Here is a 23435-nt window from a genome sequence, read left to right as displayed (position 1 = left end):
TATATGTGTATATATATAGTTGTATATATGTAGCGTACCTGGCTGTGAGAGCTCCTCCTCCTCCTCCTCCTCCTCTCTATATATATATATATATCTCTATATATGTAGCGTACCTGGCTGTGAGAGCTCCTCCTCCTCCTCCTCTCTGCTGGCTGAAGCTCCTTCCTCCTCACAGGACAGACTCATCTCAGTCATCTGCTGAGTTACTGACTTGGAGATGCCACTGAAGCCACCAACAGGACAAAGACAATCAAGATTAAGATTAAAATTAGATTCATTACTTTATTAATCCCACCTCTGCTAAATCTATCACTTTTTTTCTTTCAATTTGAGATTTTTTTCCCCGTAAAATTGTCACTTTTTTCTTTAAATTTGTCACTTTTGTAACACTTTTTTAATTAAATGTCACTTTTTTCTCGTAAATTCGTCACTTTTTTCTTTAAATTTGTCACTTCTTTTCTCGTAAATTTGAGAATGTTTTTCCCGTGAATTCATCACTTTTTTCTCGTGAATTTGTCAATTTTTCTTTTAAATTTATCACCTTTTCTTTAAATTTGAGAATATTTTTCCCGTGAATTCGTCACTTTTTAAAAAAAGTCACTTTTTTGTTGTGAATTTGTCACTTTTTTTAGTAAATTCGTCACTTTTTTCTTGTGAATTCGCCACTTTTCTCGTAAATTTGAGAATTTTTTCCTGTAAAATTGTCACTCTTTTCTTGTAAATTTATCACTTTTTTTCTTTAAATGTATCAATTTTTTTCTTGTAAATTTGAGATTTTTTTCTTGTAAATTTGAGATTTTTTTTATTAGTTGTAGTTTAGTTTTTATTAGTTGTAGTTTAGTTTTTATTAGTTGTAGTTTAGTTTTTATTAGTTGTAGTTTAGTTTTTATTAGTTGTAGTTTAGTTTTTATTAGTTGTAGTTGTTTTGTAATGGGGTATTTGTTGGGTCCAGATTCAATAAGGTCACAATAAATGTTTCCTTTATTTCCTTTGTCTGATCCATCTCAGCCCCAATAAGTTTATTAAGTCATAAAACCAGATAGATGAAATAGATTTCATATCAACCAAAAGGGTTAACGGATGAAAAAAGTTGACAAAGACGAAAACGAAGGACATTTTCACTATAATTTAGTTAGTTTTAGTTAATTTGTAACCACAAAATACAGTTTCAGTTAGTTATCGTGTTTTTTAAAACACTCATTTTTCTTTTCATTTCAGTTATTGAAAATGTTTCTTTAGTTCTAGTTTTGGTTATTTGGTTAGTTTTGGTGACTTTAATAACGTTGATGGTGAACTGAGCTGCTGAGTGTAACTTGTGGTTTGATCAGGTTCCACCTGGTGGACGTCCTACCTGAGAGCTTGGTGGCTGGCGGCGGCGGCAGCAGCGGCGTTATTCAGGCTGACCTCTAACCTCTGGATGGCCTCGGGGGAGGGGGAGGGGCTCCTGGCTGGGGGACCACACGACAACAAGTTACACACAAACACAAACACAAACACCGTTCCACTGCATTCATCATCATCAATAACGATGCTCCACTCATGAGTTATACTGGCACTGTGTCAGCAACAACACACAACAACAACAACAACACACAACAACATCACACAACGTCAACGTAACGTCAACAATTTGTCACTTTTTCTTGTAAATGTATCACTTTTTTTCTTTAAATTAGATTTTCTTCCCGTAAAATTGTCACTTTTTCCTTTAAACTTGTCACTTTTGTTCTCGTAAATTTGAGAATGTTTTTCCCGTGAATTCATCACTTTTTTCCGTAAATTTGTCACTTTTTTCTCGTGAATTTGTCAATTTTTCTTGTAAATTCATCACCTTTTCTTTAAATTTGAGAATTTTTTTCCGTACATTTGTCACTTTTTTCTCGTAAATTTGAGAATTTTTTTCCCGTGAATTTGTCACTTTTTCTTGTAAATGTATCACTTTTTTTCTTTAAGTCAGATTTTTTTCTCGTAAAATTGTCACTTTTTTCTTTAAATTTGTCACTTGTTCTCGTAACACAACGTAACACAACGTCAACATGACGTCATGTCAACATCAAGCTAACAGGTTAGCTCCTCAGGCCAGCGCTAGTGTTGCCAACTTAGCGACTTTGTCTCTAGATTTAGCAACTTTTCAGACCCCCCTAGCCACCATTTATTAAGAGAGCGACAAATCTAGAATCTTTTTCTGGTGTGACTGGAGACTTTGGGAGTGTTGTCCTCCGGCAACTTGTTGCCGCCGGCTGGTTTCCAGCCGGAGTCTGTTCTGGGTCAGTTTCAGGAGGATTCAGGAGATTCAGGAGGGTTGGACTGGGACAGAGACAGTGAACTCGCCGTTCTAAACATATTTAAGGTGTTTTAATCTCTCCTACAGCGTCCAGTACAACTACATGAACATGGTCAATTATGCAAATGAGGCGATGACGTCATTTATCGACTTGTCGTGGCTTGTAGGAGCCAATAGCTGCTCTCCTTACGGAGGAGACGGCGAGGAGAGGAGGAGCAGCTCTTACCCACAGCACTCAGAGTGCTGACTCCTCCATTGTTCTGTCTGGACAGGTGCTCCTTGTGGCACACAGAGCACATGCCATTGGTCCTGGGGTTGCCATAGAAACCACAGCCGTTAGCACAGAGCATAGGAACCGGGCTCTGATTGGTCTCCTGGGCCATGATGATGACAGGTGAGCTCACCTGGAGACAGACAGAGACACATGGACACCATGAATCAATTAGAAATACTGAGTGAAGTTATAGATATGTTGATATAAAATATATATATTTATCAATATATTCATAAATGTGATATGGAATTAGACCATATCACATTTATCGATATAGTTTGAATGTGCGCTGTGATCCTTGATCCAGGCCAGCTGCTTTATACAGTCATGGACAAATATATTAAACCTCCTTGTTTCTTTAATTTCTTGTTCATTTTAATGTCTGGTTCAACTAAAGGTTCATTTGTTTGGACAAATATAATGAGAACAACAAAAATATCTGATAAGAGTTTAATTTAAGAGCTGATATCTAGACATTTAACATGGTTTTATTAATAAAAACCAAAATCATTATCAAGAAAACCATGTTACATGTCTAGTTTTGTTTGATGATGATATACCAGATAGAAATAAGGTCAAATATATTCAGTCTAAAAATATACAATTAGCAGGAATCCTCATTTTACCTCTTTTATGTAATATTTTCAACCTGTGTTCACATTTGCAACACTTAACATTCTTCACAGAGCATGATTGTGTTTTGAAAGAAAAAAAATAAACATAATTTTCTAAATCAGACTTTAGTTTCTTTTGGGGCTAAATGTTAATCCAATAAGTCAAAATGAATAAATGATGATCAGGTCATATTGCTGTTAGAGGTTGTGCTGAAAACAATGACACCAAGACTGCACGGTGCACGGTTTTTAAGTGGGAAAATTAGTTTAAATTTGTATTAAAAAACAGAGAAAACAGCCCAAAGCTCCCAAGGGTTGAACAAAGACTCTTTGCAGGAGTTAATGTGGATAATGTGGTTCAGATAAACTCAGCTGCATTACAACCAAGAACCCAGATATGATCAGGAACCATTTATGTTGGATTATTTTTGCAGATTTAAGCAAACAAACAAACAAACATCAGCGGTCAGAAGACAATGTGTTGTTATTTGCTGTTCTTCTGTCCACACGATGAATCTCCAGATATCAATAATTAATCAGTTTAGTGACATGATCAGATCACAGCTGAGTTTGGATTGATGTCATTACCCAAACATTATATTCTCCATCTCATTTACACAAAGTCATCAATCAACACTGTCAACGACAAACTGATCATCACTAACTGATGCAAACAAACAAAAACAACAATAACCCCAGTGATCATGTGGCGTGTAGGGCTGACTGGGGATCCTGCCTCCACAACTTTATACACCTTTTATGGCAGTAAATATGTATCACACAGGTTTAAAAAAACTGTAGAGAGAGTTACTGTGATGGGTTTATAGTTCTGGTCCCAGTTAGAACTCAGCCTCCTGGTCTCTGGACACCAGCAACATGAAGTCAGTTACAGTAAAGGAAGTCTGAGGTTATTACTAGAGGGAAGTCTGTTCATAACCACTAATAACACACAGCAGAAACACACAGGAAGTCTGTTCATAATCACTAATAACACACAGCAGAAACACACAGGAAGTCTGTTCATAATCACTAATAACACACAGCAGAAACACACAGGAAGTCCTCCCATCACAGAGATCAGCTACATGTTAGATCACATGATGACAGTCATCAGAGACGTGAAGAAGAAGAAGAGAAGAAGAAGAAGAAGTACACTCCAAACACTAAAACATCTATTGATAGAGACCTCCAGAGAGTCAACACAGCTGGGACCAGGCACAATAATGTCTCCTCATCACACACCAACACTAACCTGAACCCTCTATAACCCCTCTATAAACCCTCTATAAACCCTCTATAAACCCTCTATAACCCCTCTATAACCCCAGCAGGAAACACTCACACAGTCCACCTGTGATGGGGGACTGTTGTATGGTTTGTGTGTGTTTTTGTTGTTTTTTTGGATGTATTTTTGTGTGTTTTTGTTGTTTTTTTGGATGTATTTTTGTGTGTTTTTGTTGTTTTTTTTTATGTATTTTTGCTGTTTTTTTTAAATGTATTTTTGTGTGTTTTTGTTGTTTTTTGGATGTATTTGTGTGTGTTTTTGTTGTTTTTTTGGATGTATTTTTGTGTGTTTTTGTTGTTTTTTTTATGTATTTTTGCTGTTTTTTTTAAATGTATTTTTGTGTGTTTTTGTTGTTTTTTGGATGTATTTGTGTGTGTTTTTGTTGTTTTTTTGGATGTATTTTTGTGTGTCAAAACGTTGATCCAGTGAGTCAGAATGACTGGATAATAATGAGGCTGAGCTGTGAAAGATGATATCAGCATAATAATTATTAATATATTATATATTATTAATAATTATAATAATAACGTGGAGATCATTATTTAAGTTTATTTACAGGCAGAATGAAAAAGAGTCAAAAACCAACAAAATAGCCCCAAACAGCCAACACTATTTATATTGTTGTTGTTATTATTATTATTATAGTTTTCTGGGCCTCATAGACTCTCTCCTATAAATCACTGAGTCATGCTAATGCTAACATGCTAACGGCTGCTGCTAGCCTCTCTGTAGCTCTGAGCTAGCTGGAGAACATTACAACACCTGGACCAGTCACACAGGTTCTAGTTAACTAGTCTCTGGTCTAAAGACTGGACCATTAAAGACCATTAAAGCTTACCTTTACTGCTGTTTAGTGACTAGCTAACAGCTAACAGCTAACAGCTAGCAGTTAGCAGCTAGCAGCTAACAGTTAGCCTCAACAGCCGTGTAGCAGATTCTCGTGATGTGGCTACTTGTAGCATGTTAGCATTGTTGTTGTTGTCTTTGTTTTCTTTGCTGTTGTCCGCAGCACAGACCGTCCACGTGCCGAGACAACAACTGATAATAAACACCCTCTGCTGGTGTTAACACACGAGACCAGAGAGCTAATAAAACAGCTAAACACGCGGATTAAATCATGTTAAACCCTGATGATGCTAACAGCTACAGCAGCTAGCTAATGAAGCTAACGGATGCTAACAGATTAAACAGCTCGTTATTAACAGTCAGATCCGAGTTTTATTATACATCTGAGGTGTTTTATTATATATTATATATATCTGAGGTGTTTATTTGGAGGTTCAGCAGCTGTAAAGTCTTATTTTATTATTATTATTATTATTATTTTACAGTTTGATGAAACTTTCCCCAACACGTGTTAAACAACAGACAGATGTTTAAAGCTGTGAAACACATTAATATCCATTTAAACTATAAAATATAAACATTAATATCATTTAAAGTATAAACTATAAACCACTTTAACATAGTTTGTGTTCTCTGTTCCCTTCAGGAACTTTCCACCAACATGTTCTAACAGTTTAAGAGCTTTAACTCACCTTCAGGATCCTCCTTGTTCTTCTGTAAACCAGGTAGTTTAATGGAGTTTATCACACTAACTAACTAACTAATAACTAACTAACTAACTAACTGACTAGGGCCGTCTAGAGGACTCTCAGTCTGTCTCAGTCTGTCTCTGGGGGTCTCTAACCTGCTCCTGCTAGTCTCAGATGGATCTGGAGATGATCTGGTTCTGTTTCTGGTTCCTCTGTTGTCTTTCACTGCTCTGCTTCTTCCGGTGGACGTCACGGAAACTCTGATCTCTGATTGGACGACGAGCTGCAGAGTCACACCCGCAGTTCTGGACCCGCAGTTCAGAAATTAGTCAGAAAAACAGAAAAAAAATAGTCAGAAAAACAGAAAAAAATTTGACAGAAAACAGAAAAAAATGAGTCAGAAAAACAGAAAAAAATTAGTCAGAAAACAGAAAAAAATTGTCAGAAAAACAGAAAAAAATTGTCAGAAAAACAGGAAAAAAGTTGAAGATGGGCCCAGAGTTCTACACCCACAGTTAAAAAAATAGTCAGAAAAACAGACAAAAATTAATCAGAAAAACAGACAAAAATTGGTCAAAAAAACGGGACAAAATTGCTCTAAAAAACAGGAAAAAAATAGCCAGAAAAACAGAAAAAAAGTCAGAAAAACAGACAAAAATACTCTGAAAAAAAGAAAAAAAAAACAGCGAGGAAAACAGGGAAAAAACTGTCAGAAAAACAGGGAAAAAAATAGTCAGGAAAAACTTGAAAAAATAGTCTGAATAACAGGAAAAATTTTTTTGAGAAAAACAGACACAAATTACTCAGAAAAACAAGAAAAAAGTTGAAGATGGACCCACAGTTCTTTTCTACTTGTTTTGAGGCATTAAATCCTGCCGGACCCTCTTAGGACATCAACGTAAAAGGTCACGTTCAAGTTTATTCATCGTCAATATAACGAGTAGCGCAGGTAACGTAACGTCAACGTAACAGCGGAGCTCCTCAGGGCAGTGAGCGCCAGTGTTGACAACTTAACGACTTTGTCTTTAGATTTAGCAACTTTTCAGACCCCCCTAGCACCATTTATAAAGAAAGCGACAAATCCAACTTGAGGTCTCCTTCATACACACAGTCCTCCCCCAACATGTGCCAAGTCTCTCCGGGTCTTTAGCCTTTAGTCCCGAGGAGGATTAAGGAGGAGAGTTGGACATATTTAGGGAGTTTTTACTCACTTTTTATCTTCTGCAGTTTGTCTACAAGCAGTTCTAGACCGCAGCATGATACATTTAAAGTGATTAGACATTTTTTTAATTAAATTAATTTTTTGGGGGTAATTTTGTGTCTTTTTTTGGGTAATTTTGTGTCTTGTTGTTTTTTGGTCATTTGTAATTTGTGTCTTTTGGAGTCATTTTGAAAGTTGCAATAATAATTATAAAACACGAAGCTTACCAAGTATTTTCTTCTTCTATCTACCAATAGTATCTTAATTATCTTGTTCTGAGTATAATTTACCTACTGACCATAGCTTTATGTGCTTTATTATTATTATGTGCTTATTTAATGATCTTATTGTGTAAAGACTTGTTTTTAGGATTGACATTGTGAGCTTTTTCATGCTTTTCAATCTATTCAACTGTTGAATATGGTTTAATAAATTAAACCTCATAACAGTGTATTAATGAGCTCTATCTTGAGAAAATTAAAACACTGCTTACATGAATGCATCAATATTAATAATCTGATAATACATTTATAATATATAAATCACTCTGAGTGGGTCCATTCTGCATGACGAGTACTTTTACTTTTGATACTTTAAGTACATTTTGATGCTGATACTTTTGTACTTACAGGACTTTTACTGTAGTGGAGTCATTTCACAGTGTGTATTAGTACTTTTACTGTAGTGGAGTCATTTCACAGTGTGTATTAGTACTTTTACTGTAGTGGAGTCATTTCACAGTGTGTATTAGTACTTTTACTGTAGTGGAGTCATTTCACAGTGTGTATTAGTACTTTTACTGTAGTGGAGTCATTTCACAGTGTGTATTAGTACTTTTACTGTAGTGGAGTCATTTCACAGTGTGTATTAGTACTTTTACTGTAGTGGAGTCATTTCACAGTGTGTATTAGTACTTTTACTGTAGTGGAGTCATTTCACAGTGTGTATTAGTACTTTTACTGTAGTGCAGTCATTTCACAGTGTGTATTAGTACTTTTACTGTAGTGCAGTCATTCCACAGTGTGTATTAGTACTTTTACTGTAGTGGAGTCATTTCACAGTGTGTATTAGTACTTTTACTGTAGTGGAGTCATTTCACAGTGTGTATTAGTACTTTTACTGTAGTGGAGTCATTTCACAGTGTGTATTAGTACTTTTACTGTAGTGGAGTCATTTCACAGTGTGTATTAGTACTTTTACTGTAGTGGAGTCATTTCACAGTGTGTATTAGTACTTTTACTGTAGTGGAGTCATTTCACAGTGTGTATTAGTACTTTTACTGTAGTGCAGTCATTCCACAGTGTGTATTAGTACTTTTACTGTAGTGGAGTCATTTCACAGTGTGTATTAGTACTTTTACTGTAGTGGAGTCATTTCACAGTGTGTATTAGTACTTTTACTGCAGTAAATAAAGGATCTGAATACTTCTTCCACCACTGACTACATTTCCCAGAAGCCAGCTCGCCTCCCACCTGATGACGCAGCTGCTCCCCTGGTGACGCAGCTGCGTCTCGTTGCAGGTTGCTGCTCTTTAATTGCTGAGGTGTGTGCGGCTCCCTCTCCAGTCTGTGCTGGTGTCAGAGGAAGCGGAGTGGACCGGAGCGCTGCCATGGCGTCCGCACTCCCAGCTTGGCTTTGCTTCTGTTTCACACTAGTCCAGCTCCACGATGCTCACAGACACCGGGACGCACACGCTCGTCTGGCCGCCAATGACGCGCTTTCCCCCGGCCACGCGGAGCAGTGGGAGTGGGCTCCAGCAGAGCGAGCCGGGAGGCGTTTCACTGCTCCGGTTTGGAGCTTTCTACAAGGTACAAACCTGCTGCAGCTCCACCATGCTCCACTTTATCATTCACCAGACAACATGTTGGCTTGGCTTGGTTTCATCCATTACACTGTTAAAAACATGAAGTATACCAAGTATTTGTTTCTTCTTATATCTAGCAACAGTATCTTAATCATATTGTTTTGTGTATAATTTACCTACTGAGCATAACTTTATGTGCTTATTTAATTATTAGTAGTATGTGCTAATTTAATTAGTATTATGTGCTAATTTAATTATTGGTAGTATTATGTGCTTATTTAATTATTAGTAGTATGTGCTAATTTAATTATTATTAGTAGTATGTGCTTATTTAATTAGTATTGTGCTTATTTAATTATTAGTATTATGTGCTTATTTAATTATTAGTATTATGTGCTAATTTCATTATTGGTAGTATTAATATGTGCTAATTTAATTAGTATTATGTGATTATTTAATTATTAGTATTGTGCTTATTTCATTATTGGTAGTATTAATATGTGCTAATTTAATTAGTATTATGTGATTATTATTAGTATTGTGCTTATTTAATTAGTATTGTTACAGCCCTTGGCATCAATGAGACAGCGTAGAGTTCAACTGGTACAAAATTTTATTCCATCGCCGAGCACCGTGAAACTAAAACACAAACACAAAATATCAATATTTGCACATATTAAAAGTTCACACATTTTACTTCATTAGATAGTTTGTTTTCTTTAAAACCCACAGTCAACCATAAAACTCCAATATCACACATAATATATGAAACCAAACAAATATATGACAATATATGAATATAACATAACATATGGAACCAAACAAATATATAACAATATATGAATATAACATATGGAACCAAACAAAACACATGCCACTATTGTTTCAGTGCGACATACCTCGCTTTGCCTACCAAGGCTGCAAACTTTCCTCCAAATGAACAACAGGTCCACCAACCAGACTGCATTCAGCTTCTCTGCTCTACTGACCTGCTCTTTGTGTGGCAATCACAGGTGAATGTGGCAATCACAGGTGAATGTGGTGATCACAGGTGAATGTGGTGATCACAGGTGAATGTGGTGATCACAGGTGAATGTGGTGATCACAGGTGAATGTGGTAATCACAGGTGAATGTGGCAATTAACCCTACTTATCCACTCCAGGGTATGTGGTGAGACCAAGAACATGAATAAAACATAACCCAAAGAAAGAGACCAAAAAACAACAACCCTGGAACATGAATGGTGCATTAACAACCAGCTCAGCTGGTCACTAACAAGTATTATGTGCTAAATGAATTATTAGTATTATTATGTGCTAATTTAATTATTAATAGTATTATTATGTGCTAATTTAATTATTAATAGTATTATTATGTGCTAATTAAATTATTAGTATTGTGTTAATTTAAGTATGTGCTAATTTAATTATTAATAGTATTATTATGTGCTAATTTAATTATTAATAGTATTATTATGTGCTAATTTAATTATTAATAGTATTATTATGTGCTAATTAAATTATTAGTATTGTGTTAATTTAAGTATTATGTGCTAATTAAATTATTAGTATTATTATGTGCTTATTTAATTCTGATTGTGATTGTTGATATTAAAGTGTTTCTTGCCACAATAAAACAGATTTTAACTACATGGAGAATCATATAAATAAAATGTGAAACTTGTGGGGACACACTTGACTTTAATCTGATCTACAGAGATGTTGATGTATCAATCAGTCTGATCAATAAGTCAGGGGGCGGGGCCACTGAAAAGACTTCCGCATAGGATGCTCATGTATCCTCGCTTATGGCTCCTCCGATATGCCTCCTCCATCCTCCCTCCTCCATCTTCCATCCTCTCTCCTCCATCCACCTTCCTCCTCCATCCTCTCTCCTCATCCTCTCTCCTCCATCCTCCTCCATCCTCTCTCCTCTCTCCTCCATCCTCTCTCCTCTCTCCTCCTCCATCCTCCCTCCTCCATCCTCCCTCATCATCCACCCTCCATCCTCTCTCCTCCACCCTCTCTCCTCCATCCTCTCTCCTCATCCTCTCTCCTCATCCTCTCTCCTCCATCCTCCTCCATCCTCTCTCCTCTCTCCTCCTCCATCCTCTCCTCCATCCTCCCTCTCTCCTCCATCCTCTCTCCTCCATCCTTTCTCCTCCTCCTCCCTCTCTCCTCCATCCTCTCTTCTCCATTCTCCTCCATCCTCTCTCCTCCATCCTCTCTCCTCCATCCACCCTCCTTCCTCCCTCCTCCATCCACCCTCCTTCCTCCCTCCTCCATCCTCTCTCCTCCATCCACCCTCCTCCTCCATCCACCCTCCTTCCTCCCTCCTCCATCCTCTCTCCTCCATCCTCCTCCATCCTCTCTCCTCATCCTCCCTCCTCCATCCTGCTCCATCCTCCCTCCTCCATCCTGCTCCATCCTCTCTCCTCATCCTCTCTCCTCCATCCTCTCTCCTCTCTCCTCCATCCTCTCTCCTCTCTCCTCCTCCATCCTCCCTCCTTCATCATCCACCCTCCATCCTCTCTCCTCCATCCTCTCTCCTCATCCTCCCTCCTCCATCCTGCTCCATCCTCTCTCCTCATCCTCTCTCCTCCATCCTCCTCCATCCTCTCTCCTCCATTCTCCTCCATCCTCTCTCCTCCTCCATCATCTCTCCTCCATCCTCCTCCATCCTCTCTCCTCATCCTCTCTCCTCCATCCTCCTCCATCCTCTCTCCTCCATTCTCCTCCATCCTCCCTCTCTCCTCCTCCATCCTCCTCCATCCTCTCTCCTCCATCCTTTCTCCTCCTCCTTCCTCTCTCCTCCATCCTCTCTTCTCCATTCTCCTCCATCCTCTCTCCTCCATCCACCCTCCTCCATCCACCCTCCTTCCTCCCTCCTCCGTCCACCCTCCTTCCTCCCTCCTCCATCCTCTCTCCTCCATCCTCTCTCCTCCATCCACCCTCCCTCCTCCCTCCTCCTCTCTCCAATGGGCACGTTTCTCTATCAGGATGCTGATTGAGGGTTTTGAAGTGGAGAAGAGGGTGTAAAATGTACAACCTGTTGTGAATCGCAACTTTTTTTATAAGAATTGAAAATAATAAAGCCTAATACAGCAGTTGGCTGCACTTGTGTGTGTGGCTTAGGGAAAGGATGGTTCAGCTCTCAGGCTGTCTGTTTAATGTAGCATCTTTTCTGTTTGTGTCATCTAGTTTCAGGCAGATCAGACGACAACCAGCCGCTGTATCGCTGCAGTAATGGAACGCTTCTTCTGCATTTTTCACTCCTCCGATACACAAATCTGCATCTGGAAGGTATGTTTGATTTGTCCATGTGTGTGTTTGTTTTTGCCTTTTTCAAAATGTAATGACGGCTGCCATCAGAAGTCTAATCTCCCAATCTATTTCCACAGATGGAACAAAGTTGCTGTCGCTGCCTGACGAGCAAAATTCCAAGTGGTGGTCGCTGGTGAAGCTTCCCTACACTGGCTGCTACACAGCACCACAGGTCAGATGGATTTCTTTGCCCAGACTAATGAGTACTGTGGGGAATATCTCAAGGTTTCCTGTGGTTTGGTTCAAAAGGAGGCTATTTTTGCTATGCAAATGATCGTATTTTGGCTACGAGTTTCCACTGCTGCCGGCTATTCTCTTGATTTAACTGTAATAACATTAATATTGTAGCCTGGTTGTACCCATGCTGCCTTGCACACTCGATTTGGTTTGGAACTGCAAGGCGGCATGGTGTCCATGGGCGTTTCTTAGCCCTGCTTTTGGTATCCAATCACAGAACGGGGAGGAACGGCGAGATGATGACGCGTACTATTGGACAGACGGAAGCTTGTAGTTTGCTTACGGATCCAACATGGCTGCAGCAGACACCAAGCTCTCTTTTAATCTAGCTGTAGACAGTGTTCTAGATAGTTTATTTTAAAAGAAGAACAACGTTTGGCTTTACACTCCTTTATCACCACCAAAAAGGATGTTTTAGCCTTGCTGAGAATCAGGATTTGGCAAAAGCCTAATCTACCAACTAGCCCCGTTAGTGGCTGAGCTAATGGGGTTTAGAGACCCTGGTCGTTGTGGTCGTCACGTTGTTTTTTGGGAAAAATATGTCTGAAGAGTGTGCATATGTAGAGTGTCCTTCTTTCTTCATATCTATGTAGCACAAACGGAAGTAATTGTTCAGCGACATCGTGTAAACATCAGTCGTCTTCTTCCTTGATGCTTCATCTAATTTGTCTCTCTACATACGTCATCTGGTATAATTGATACAATTGGCTAAGAACTACGTACAGACGCTTATGATAGACATTCGTAGCGCCCAATAAACGGCTCTGGACGATCGTAAACCACGCCTCCTCTAAAATGAATAGGTGGTCTCCAGACTATATCTCATTTGTGATAGATTATGTTGAATCTGAAAGCTGGTTACGTTTGGGGGATGTTTGATTTATTCACTTATTGTAAGCTTACTTACGGTAAAGCTCGGGGTAGATCAATGCCTGACTCTAGTTATGCAGATGACGTACAGCTGTATAGTATCTTAATTACACAAATGAAATGAACAAAAAAAAAAAAGCAACCATATTTTCAGTTTCAGGAACCAAACCCTAACGAGATATATATATTTTTTTCACATCCTCAGACTGAATATGGAATTGGATGCCACCCATTGAAACTGCATTATTTCGACCGCCTGCTACAGGAGAACGTGACGGGCATGGCCGCCTGTGAGAATCCAGTCATGTCACCACAAGTGAAGTCCCCACTGGTGACTTGTGGAACGACTCATGTCACTGTGAAGCTGCCTCGTGGAACAAAACTGGTGAAGGTGAAAGACCTAGGTAAGACCGATGTAGCTGGAAGAATCTCTATTATTAATCAACCTGGCCAAGTCCGTCACAGATTGTTCATCATTGCTTGTAGGCAGACACTGTTAGGCTGAAACAATTTGTCTCCGCTCTACTGGCAGATTTATTAAGTGACAAACGATACTCCATGAGACGACGATGGACCCACAATGCTTTGCTTGTGAAGATGTCAAAGTTACCAGACAAGGTAAGTCATTGGCAAAACATGTAAACATGCTAACTGTTTAGTGTGTAAACATTTCCCATGTTTACAGGAATCTGGGTTTGAACTGGTTTATTTGGAGTCTACTGGGAAACTGTGCACAACGCTGGTGGTTTGTGGCCAAAAAACAGTGAGGCATGTCAAGAGACAAATCCCAGATGAATATGATACGTGGTTCTTTGAAGATGTTCCTACTGAAGAATTTGATCCGGATAATCTATTTGATCCAAGCACAATACCAACAACAACAACAAGCTCAGCAACTGATGGTGACACGGATGCCGATACAGAATATTATTATTATGAGCCAGAATATACCAGTTGGGGCCTTGAAGAAATTCCTGAAGTGCCATACAATGGAACAGACGTAGAGATTACAAGACGTACAGCTTCCACTACAACTATTTCTACTGCCAGCACTGCTTCCACTACTGCCCCGTTTGCTTCCTCTACTGCCCCGACCGCTTCCACCACCACGGCTGCCCCGTTAACCACCACCACGGCTTCCCCAACGGCTGCCACCACCACCACGGCCGCCCCGACCACTGCCACCACCACCACCACGGTCGCCCCGACCACTGCCGCCACCACCACCACCACAGCCGCCTTGGCCGCTGCCACCACCACCACGGCCGCCCCGACTGCTGCCACCACCACCATTGCCGCCCCGACTGCTGCAACCACCACCACAGCTGCCCCGACCACCACCACCACGGCTGCCCCGACCGCTGCCACCACCACGGCAGCCCCGACCACCACGGCTGCCCCGACCACCACCACCACTACGGCTGCCCCAACCACCACCACGGCTGCCCCGACCGCCGCCACCACCACGGCAGCCCCGACCACCACCACCACCACTACGGCTGCCCCGACCACGACCACCACCACCACCACTACGGCTGCCCCGACCACCACCACCACTACTGCTGCCCCGACCACCACCACCACTACGGCTGCCCCGACCACCACCACCACTACGGCTGCCCCGACCACCACCACCACTACGGCTGCCCCGACCACCACCACCACTACGGCTGCCCCGACCACCACCACCACTACGGCTGCCCCGACCACCACTACCACTACGGCTGCCCCGACCACCACTACCACTACGGCTGCCCCGACCACCACCACCACTACTGCTGCCCCGACCACCACCACCACTACTGCTGCCCCGACCACCACCACCACTACGGCTGCCCCGACCACCACCACCACTACGGCTGCCCCGACCACCACCACCACTACGGCTGCCCCGACCACCACCACCACTACGGCTGCCCCGAACAACACCAACACCGCCAGCACTACGGCTGCCCCGACCACCGCCAGCACTACGGCTGCCCCGACCACCGCCACCACTACGGCTGCCCCGACCACCGCCACCACTACGGCTGCCCCGACCACCGCCACCACTACGGCTGCCCCGACCACCACTACCACTACGGCTGCCCCGACCACCACCACCACTACGGCTGCCCCGACCACCACCACCACTACTGCTGCCCCGACCACCACTACCACTACGGCTGCCCCGACCACCACTACGGCTGCCCCGACCACCACTACGGCTGCCCCGACCACCACTACCACTACGGCTGTCCCGACCGCCGTCACCACCAGTTCTGTCCCAACCACCACGGCCGCACCAACCGCTGCCACCATGACTGCCACCCCCACTGCAGCCACCATGACCGCCGCCCCCTCGACCACGAATAGGAGGACAACAATGTCCTCCACCCCATGGACCTCGAGCAGTACCGCCCCCTCCTCGACAATGTCCTCCACCCCATGGACCTCGAGCAGTACCGCCCCCTCCTCGACAATGTCCTCCACCCCATGGACCTCGAGCAGTACCGCCCCCTCCTCAACAATGTCCTCCACCCCATGGACCTCGAGCAGTACCGCCCCCTCCTCGACAATGTCCTCCACCCCATGGACCTCGAGCAGTACCGCCCCCTCCTCGACAATGTCATCCACCCCATGGACCTCGAGCAGTACCGCCCCCTCCTCAACAATGTCCTCCACCCCATGGACCTCGAGCAGTACCGCCCCCTCCTCGACAATGTCCTCCACCCCATGGACCTCGAGCAGTACCGCCCCCTCCTCGACAATGTCCTCCACCCCATGGACCTCGAGCAGTACCGCCCCCTCCTCGACAATGTCCTCCACCCCATGGACCTCGAGCACTGCCCCCTCCTCGACAATGTCCTCCACCCCATGGACCTCGAGCACCGCCCCCTTGACCACGACCGCCGCTGTCTCGACAACAAGCAGCAGCAGCAGTAGGAGGAGGAGGTGGTTCTCCACCCCATGGATCTCGAGCACCCCCCCCTCCTCAACAATGTCCTCCACCCCATGGACCTCGAGCACCGCCCCCTTGACCACGACTGCCGCTGTCTCGACAACAAGCAGCAGCAGCAGGAGGAGGAGGTGGTTCTCCACCCCATGGACCTCGAGCACTGCCCCCTCCTCGACAATGTCCTCCACCCCATGGAGCTCGAGCAGTACCACCCCCTCCTCGACAATGTCCTCCACCCCATGGACCTCGAGTACCGCCCCCTCCTCGACAATGTCCTCCACCCCATGGACCTCGAGCAGTACCGCCCCCTCCTCAACAATGTCGTCCACCCCATGGACCTCGAGCAGTACCGCCCCCTCCTCAACAATGTCGTCCACCCCATGGACCTCGAGCACCGCCCCCTCCTCAACAATGTCCTCCACCCCATGGACCTCGAGCACTGCCCCCTCCTCGACAATGTCCTCCACCCCATGGACCTCGAGCAGTACCGCCCCCTCCTCGACAATGTCCTCCACCCCATGGACCTCGAGTACCGCCCCCTCCTCAACAATGTCCTCCACCCCATGGACCTCGAGTACTGCCCCCTCCTCGACAATGTCGTCCACGCCATGGACCTCGAGCAGTACCGCCCCCTCCTCAACAATGTCGTCCACCCCATGGACCTCGAGCACCGCCCCCTCCTCGACAATGTCCTCCACCCCATGGACCTCGAGTACTGCCCCCTCCTCGACAATGTCGTCCACCCCATGGACCTCGAGCAGTACCGCTCCCTCCACAACAATGTCGCCCACCCCATGGACCTCGAGCACCGCCCCCTCCTCGACAATGTCCTCCACCCCATGGACCTCGAGCAGTACCGCCCCCTCCTCAACAATGTCGTCCACCCCATGGACCTCGAGCAGTACCGCCCCCTCCTCAACAATGTCGTCCACCCCATGGACCTCGAGCACCGCCCCCTCCTCAACAATGTCCTCCACCCCATGGACCTCGAGCACTGCCCCCTCCTCGACAATGTCCTCCACCCCATGGACCTCGAGCAGTACTGCCCCCTCCTCGACAATGTCGCCCACCCCATGGACCTCGAGTACCGCTCCCTCCTCGACAATGTCCTCCACCCCATGGACCTCGAGCAGTACCGCCCCCTCCTCGACGATGTCCTCCACCCCATGGACCTCGAGTACCGCCCCCTCCTCGACAATGTCCTCCACCCCATGGACCTCGAGCAGTACTGCCCCCTCCTCAACAATGTCCTCCACCCCATGGACCTCGAGCAGTACCACCCCCTCCTCGACAATGTCCTCCACCCAATGGACCTCGAGCAGTACCGCCCCCTCCTCAACGATGTCCTCCACCCCATGGACCTCGAGCAGTACTGCCCCCTCCTCGACAATGTCCTCCACCTCATGGACCTCGAGTACCGCCCCCTCCTCAACAATGTCCTCCACCCCATGGACCTCGAGTACTGCCCCCTCCTCGACAATGTCGTCCACGACCACCACTACCACTACGGCTGCCCCGACCACCACTACCACTACGGCTGCCCCGACCACCACTACGGCTGCCCCGACCACCACTACCACTACGGCTGTCCCGACCGCCGTCACCACCAGTTCTGTCCCAACCACCACGGCCGCACCAACCGCTGCCACCATGACTGCCACCCCCACTGCAGCCACCATGACCGCCGCCCCCTCGACCACGAATAGGAGGACAACAATGTCCTCCACCCCATGGACCTCGAGCAGTACCGCCCCCTCCTCGACAATGTCCTCCACCCCATGGACCTCGAGCAGTACTGCCCCCTCCTCGACAATGTCCTCCACCCCATGGACCTCGAGCAGTACCGCCCCCTCCTCAACAATGTCCTCCACCCCATGGACCTCGAGCAGTACCGCCCCCTCCTCGACAATGTCCTCCACCCCATGGACCTCGAGCAGTACCGCCCCCTCCTCGACAATGTCATCCACCCCATGGACATCGAGCAGTACCGCCCCCTCCTCAACAATGTCCTCCACCCCATGGACCTCGAGCAGTACCGCCCCCTCCTCGACAATGTCCTCCACCCCATGGACCTCGAGCAGTACCGCCCCCTCCTCGACAATGTCCTCCACCCCATGGACCTCGAGCACTGCCCCCTCCTCGACAATGTCCTCCACCCCATGGACCTCGAGCACCGCCCCCTTGACCACGACCGCCGCTGTCTCGACAACAAGCAGCAGCAGTAGGAGGAGGAGGTGGTTCTCCACCCCATGGATCTCGAGCACCCCCCCCCTCCTCAACAATGTCCTCCACCCCATGGACCTCGAGCACCGCCCCCTTGACCACGACTGCCGCTGTCTCGACAACAAGCAGCAGCAGCAGGAGGAGGAGGTGGTTCTCCACCCCATGGACCTCGAGCACTGCCCCCTCCTCGACAATGTCCTCCACCCCATGGAGCTCGAGCAGTACCACCCCCTCCTCGACAATGTCCTCCACCCCATGGACCTCGAGTACCGCCCCCTCCTCGACAATGTCCTCCACCCCATGGACCTCGAGCAGTACCGCCCCCTCCTCAACAATGTCGTCCACCCCATGGACCTCGAGCAGTACCGCCCCCTCCTCAACAATGTCGTCCACCCCATGGACCTCGAGCACCGCCCCCTCCTCAACAATGTCCTCCACCCCATGGACCTCGAGCACTGCCCCCTCCTCGACAATGTCCTCCACCCCATGGACCTCGAGCAGTACCGCCCCCTCCTCGACAATGTCCTCCACGCCATGGACCTCGAGCAGTACCGCCCCCTCCTCAACAATGTCGTCCACCCCATGGACCTCGAGCAGTACCGCCCCCTCCTCAACAATGTCGTCCACCCCATGGACCTCGAGCACCGCCCCCTCCTCAACAATGTCCTCCACCCCATGGACCTCGAGCACTGCCCCCTCCTCGACAATGTCCTCCACCCCATGGACCTCGAGCAGTACCACCCCCTCCTCGACAATGTCCTCCACCCAATGGACCTCGAGCAGTACCGCCCCCTCCTCAACGATGTCCTCCACCCCATGGACCTCGAGCAGTACTGCCCCCTCCTCGACAATGTCCTCCACCTCATGGACCTCGAGTACCGCCCCCTCCTCAACAATGTCCTCCACCCCATGGACCTCGAGTACCGCCCCCTCCTCGACAATGTCCTCCACCCCATGGACCTCGAGCAGTACTGCCCCCTCCTCAACAATGTCCTCCACCCCATGGACCTCGAGCAGTACCGCCCCCTCCTCGACAATGTCCTCCACCCCATGGACCTCGAGCAGTACCGCCCCCTCCTCGACAATGTCCTCCACCCCATGGACCTCGAGCACTGCCCCCTCCTCGACAATGTCCTCCACCCCATGGACCTCGAGCACCGCCCCCTTGACCACGACCGCCGCTGTCTCGACAACAAGCAGCAGCAGTAGGAGGAGGAGGTGGTTCTCCACCCCATGGATCTCGAGCACCCCCCCCCTCCTCAACAATGTCCTCCACCCCATGGACCTCGAGCACCGCCCCCTTGACCACGACTGCCGCTGTCTCGACAACAAGCAGCAGCAGCAGGAGGAGGAGGTGGTTCTCCACCCCATGGACCTCGAGCACTGCCCCCTCCTCGACAATGTCCTCCACCCCATGGAGCTCGAGCAGTACCACCCCCTCCTCGACAATGTCCTCCACCCCATGGACCTCGAGTACCGCCCCCTCCTCGACAATGTCCTCCACCCCATGGACCTCGAGCAGTACCGCCCCCTCCTCAACAATGTCGTCCACCCCATGGACCTCGAGCAGTACCGCCCCCTCCTCAACAATGTCGTCCACCCCATGGACCTCGAGCACCGCCCCCTCCTCAACAATGTCCTCCACCCCATGGACCTCGAGCACTGCCCCCTCCTCGACAATGTCCTCCACCCCATGGACCTCGAGCAGTACCGCCCCCTCCTCGACAATGTCCTCCACGCCATGGACCTCGAGCAGTACCGCCCCCTCCTCAACAATGTCGTCCACCCCATGGACCTCGAGCACCGCCCCCTCCTCGACAATGTCCTCCACCCCATGGACCTCGAGTACTGCCCCCTCCTCGACAATGTCGTCCACCCCATGGACCTCGAGCAGTACCGCCCCCTCCACAACAATGTCGCCCACCCCATGGACCTCGAGCACCGCCCCCTCCTCGACAATGTCCTCCACCCCATGGACCTCGAGCAGTACCGCCCCCTCCTCAACAATGTCGTCCACCCCATGGACCTCGAGCAGTACCGCCCCCTCCTCAACAATGTCGTCCACCCCATGGACCTCGAGCACCGCCCCCTCCTCAACAATGTCCTCCACCCCATGGACCTCGAGCACTGCCCCCTCCTCGACAATGTCCTCCACCCCATGGACCTCGAGCAGTACTGCCCCCTCCTCGACAATGTCGCCCACCCCATGGACCTCGAGTACCGCTCCCTCCTCGACAATGTCCTCCACCCCATGGACCTCGAGCAGTACCGCCCCCTCCTCGACGATGTCCTCCACCCCATGGACCTCGAGTACCGCCCCCTCCTCGACAATGTCCTCCACCCCATGGACCTCGAGCAGTACTGCCCCCTCCTCAACAATGTCCTCCACCCCATGGACCTCGAGCAGTACCACCCCCTCCTCGACAATGTCCTCCACCCAATGGACCTCGAGCAGTACCGCCCCCTCCTCAACGATGTCCTCCACCCCATGGACCTCGAGCAGTACTGCCCCCTCCTCGACAATGTCCTCCACCTCATGGACCTCGAGTACCGCCCCCTCCTCAACAATGTCCTCCACCCCATGGACCTCGAGTACTGCCCCCTCCTCGACAATGTCGTCCACGCCATGGACCTCGAGCAGTACCGCCCCCTCCTCAACAATGTCGTCCACCCCATGGACCTCGAGCACCGCCCCCTCCTCGACAATGTCCTCCACCCCATGGACCTCGAGTACCGCCCCCTCCTCGACAATGTCCTCCACCCCATGGACCTCGAGCAGTACTGCCCCCTCCTCAACAATGTCCTCCACTCCATGGAGCTCGAGCAGTACCGCCCCCTCCTCGACAATGTCCTCCACCCCATGGACCTCGAGTACTGCCCCCTCCTCGACAATGTCGTCCACCCCATGGACGTCGAGCAGCGCCCCCTCCTCGACAATGTCGTCCACCCCATGGACCTCGAGTACCGCCCCCTCCTCGACAATGTCCTCCACCCAATGGACCTCGAGTACCGCCCCCTCCTCGACAATGTCCTCCACCCAATGGACCTCGAGCAGTACCGCCCCCTCCTCAACAATGTCCTCCACCCCATGGACCTCGAGCACCACCGCCCCCTAGTCAACGAGTGCCACTGCCTTGTCGACGAGCACCGCCTTAAGTAACTGGTCAATGTCATTCATGATGTAAGTGACAGGCCCTTGACCACAAAAACTGGCGCGCCCCTTTGACCACAAAGTCCAACAACCCCTTGACACATTCCACCCTCACCACAACGTCTGGTGCCTCCTCTACCACAAAGATTTGTGCCCCCTGGACCATGACATCCAATAAATCCTAATATCAGAATCACAAAACTTTCTGCAACTGCATTGCGAATTTTACTGTCAGAACTAAGCGGGGCGGGCCGTGAGACCCTGCTGCAGTAACATGAGAGCTTTCCTAATGGTGGTCTGATGCTCATGGACCGAACCAGACCATCAAGTTCCAGGTCCAGACATGTTGAGCCTGGAGACTGTTGAGAGTCAGATATCTGCTCTGATGGAGACTGTGGTGGACTTGGCCGTGACGGAGCTCCGCAGACTTCACTTGAGCCAGGTGGCCGCTCAGCAGCGCTCTGCCGTGGCTCCAGGCACCGCCATGAAGACCGAAGTGACTCCAGAGGAGTGAGACCTGTTTAATAAAGCCATAACGGTAACACTCACTCACACACACGGGAGAATACGTGAGAACTGCCAACTTTTTTATTTTTACTTAGGAAGCTAGTTAGCTGTTGTGTAGTTGCTGAAGACTGCGTCATTAAGGCTAAAGTTATGTTTTCGGCTTTGGTTGAATGTCTCAGCCAGAGAAGTTCAAACATAACAGCTGTGCTAAATCTAAGATAAATCCCGTTTTCTTCGCTTTTGGGAGAGGATGGCAGTGCAAAATTAGTAAATTGATACAGAATCTAAAGGTAAATTGATTAATTTGTGTTGAATGCATCCAACTTGTATGTGTTATCCAGTCAAAAACTAAACTAAATGCTAGATTAAAATGTGTTTTTGTACATATATCATGTACAGTAGTGTTCAAAATAATAGCCAAGTTAGTCTGGTTAGTCCAATGTGACTAACCAGATTAATCCAGGGTTGTAGTATATGTTTTATTGCTACATGGTAAACAAGGTACCAGTAGGTGCAGTAGATTCTCAGAAAACCAACCAGGCCCAGCATTCATGACATGCAACTCTTAAGGCTGTGCAATTGGGCAATTAGTTGAAAGGGGTGTGTTCAAAAAAATAGCAGTGTCTGCCGTTGACTTTATAAACTCAAAACTATTTTGTACAGCCTTGAGAGCGTGCATATCATGAATGCTTTTTATCTTCACCTACTGGCAGTTTTTGTTAATTTAACATGGTTTTATGCTGATAAATTACAGAATCAACGCAGGATCCGCACCAGCAATAAAGAAGAATGCCCACATATAAAGAAGAGATATTTAGTCCATGTGAATTAATTCTCACAATAAAATATTTTTGGATGAACTTTGGGATTTTTATTATCTAACAAGAACCACGTCTCAGTCATGAAGTTCTGCCGTCCGTTAGCCACATGCAGCATTTACAAGGACGAGAAGAGAATTTTCACCGCCATGTTAGATGTTTATCAGATCTGTCTGGTGCCAGTTGAACTCTCCCTTGGAGCTTCACTTTAACAGTCAGAAGATATATATATTCAAGGCCAAATTGTGTTTACATTTCTTGAGGACTGATGTTAAATGATGGGAGGAAATCCTACAGATGGGGAAGCATTGACTAAACAAATACGGAGACTATATATATTGTGCAGAAAAGAGCTATGAGAATAGTTTGT

General features: G+C 47.0%; 2 protein-coding genes and 1 long non-coding RNA gene across 5 annotated transcripts in view; 2 read left to right on the top strand and 1 right to left on the bottom strand.

Moving 5' to 3' along the window:
* LOC131992540 (AN1-type zinc finger protein 5-like) overlaps positions 1 to 6142 on the bottom strand; it is a 7532-nt gene extending 1390 nt beyond the window's left edge. The window contains exons 1-5 of one of the 3 annotated variants that reach the window (XM_059358151.1): positions 5996 to 6142; positions 2511 to 2688; positions 1352 to 1448; positions 145 to 223; positions 39 to 72 (exon numbers count right to left, since the gene is read on the bottom strand). In XM_059358151.1, the coding sequence (XP_059214134.1) occupies positions 39 to 72; positions 145 to 223; positions 1352 to 1448; positions 2511 to 2667 (367 nt within the window). In that variant the 5' untranslated portion in view covers positions 2668 to 2688; positions 5996 to 6142. Of the gene's footprint in view, positions 1 to 38; positions 73 to 113; positions 224 to 1351; positions 1449 to 2510; positions 2689 to 5995 lie in introns of all 3 variants that reach the window. The other 2 variants (XM_059358153.1, XM_059358152.1) reach the window with 2 other exon arrangements.
* Positions 6143 to 8748: 2606 nt separating this feature from the next.
* On the top strand, positions 8749 to 15783 carry LOC131992874 (mucin-2-like). The gene is made up of 7 exons (XM_059358586.1): positions 8749 to 9001; positions 12199 to 12300; positions 12399 to 12493; positions 13634 to 13832; positions 13961 to 14046; positions 14114 to 15313; positions 15370 to 15783. The coding sequence occupies exons 1-7, from the start codon at positions 8803 to 8805 to the stop codon at positions 15781 to 15783; spliced, it is 2295 nt and encodes a 764-aa protein (XP_059214569.1). The 5' UTR covers positions 8749 to 8802.
* Positions 15784 to 21647: 5864 nt separating this feature from the next.
* On the top strand, positions 21648 to 23105 carry LOC131992049 (uncharacterized). Its single transcript, XR_009396191.1, has 2 exons — positions 21648 to 22278; positions 23002 to 23105. It is a non-coding gene; the product is annotated as an uncharacterized LOC131992049 (long non-coding RNA).
* Positions 23106 to 23435: the final 330 nt, after the last annotated feature.

Source organism: Centropristis striata, chromosome 19 (genome assembly GCF_030273125.1).
Source record: "Centropristis striata isolate RG_2023a ecotype Rhode Island chromosome 19, C.striata_1.0, whole genome shotgun sequence".
Taxonomy (NCBI): domain Eukaryota; kingdom Metazoa; phylum Chordata; class Actinopteri; order Perciformes; family Serranidae; genus Centropristis; species Centropristis striata.
The sequence above is the reverse complement of the archived record's forward strand: the minus strand, read 5'-3'. Positions and strand labels throughout refer to the sequence as shown.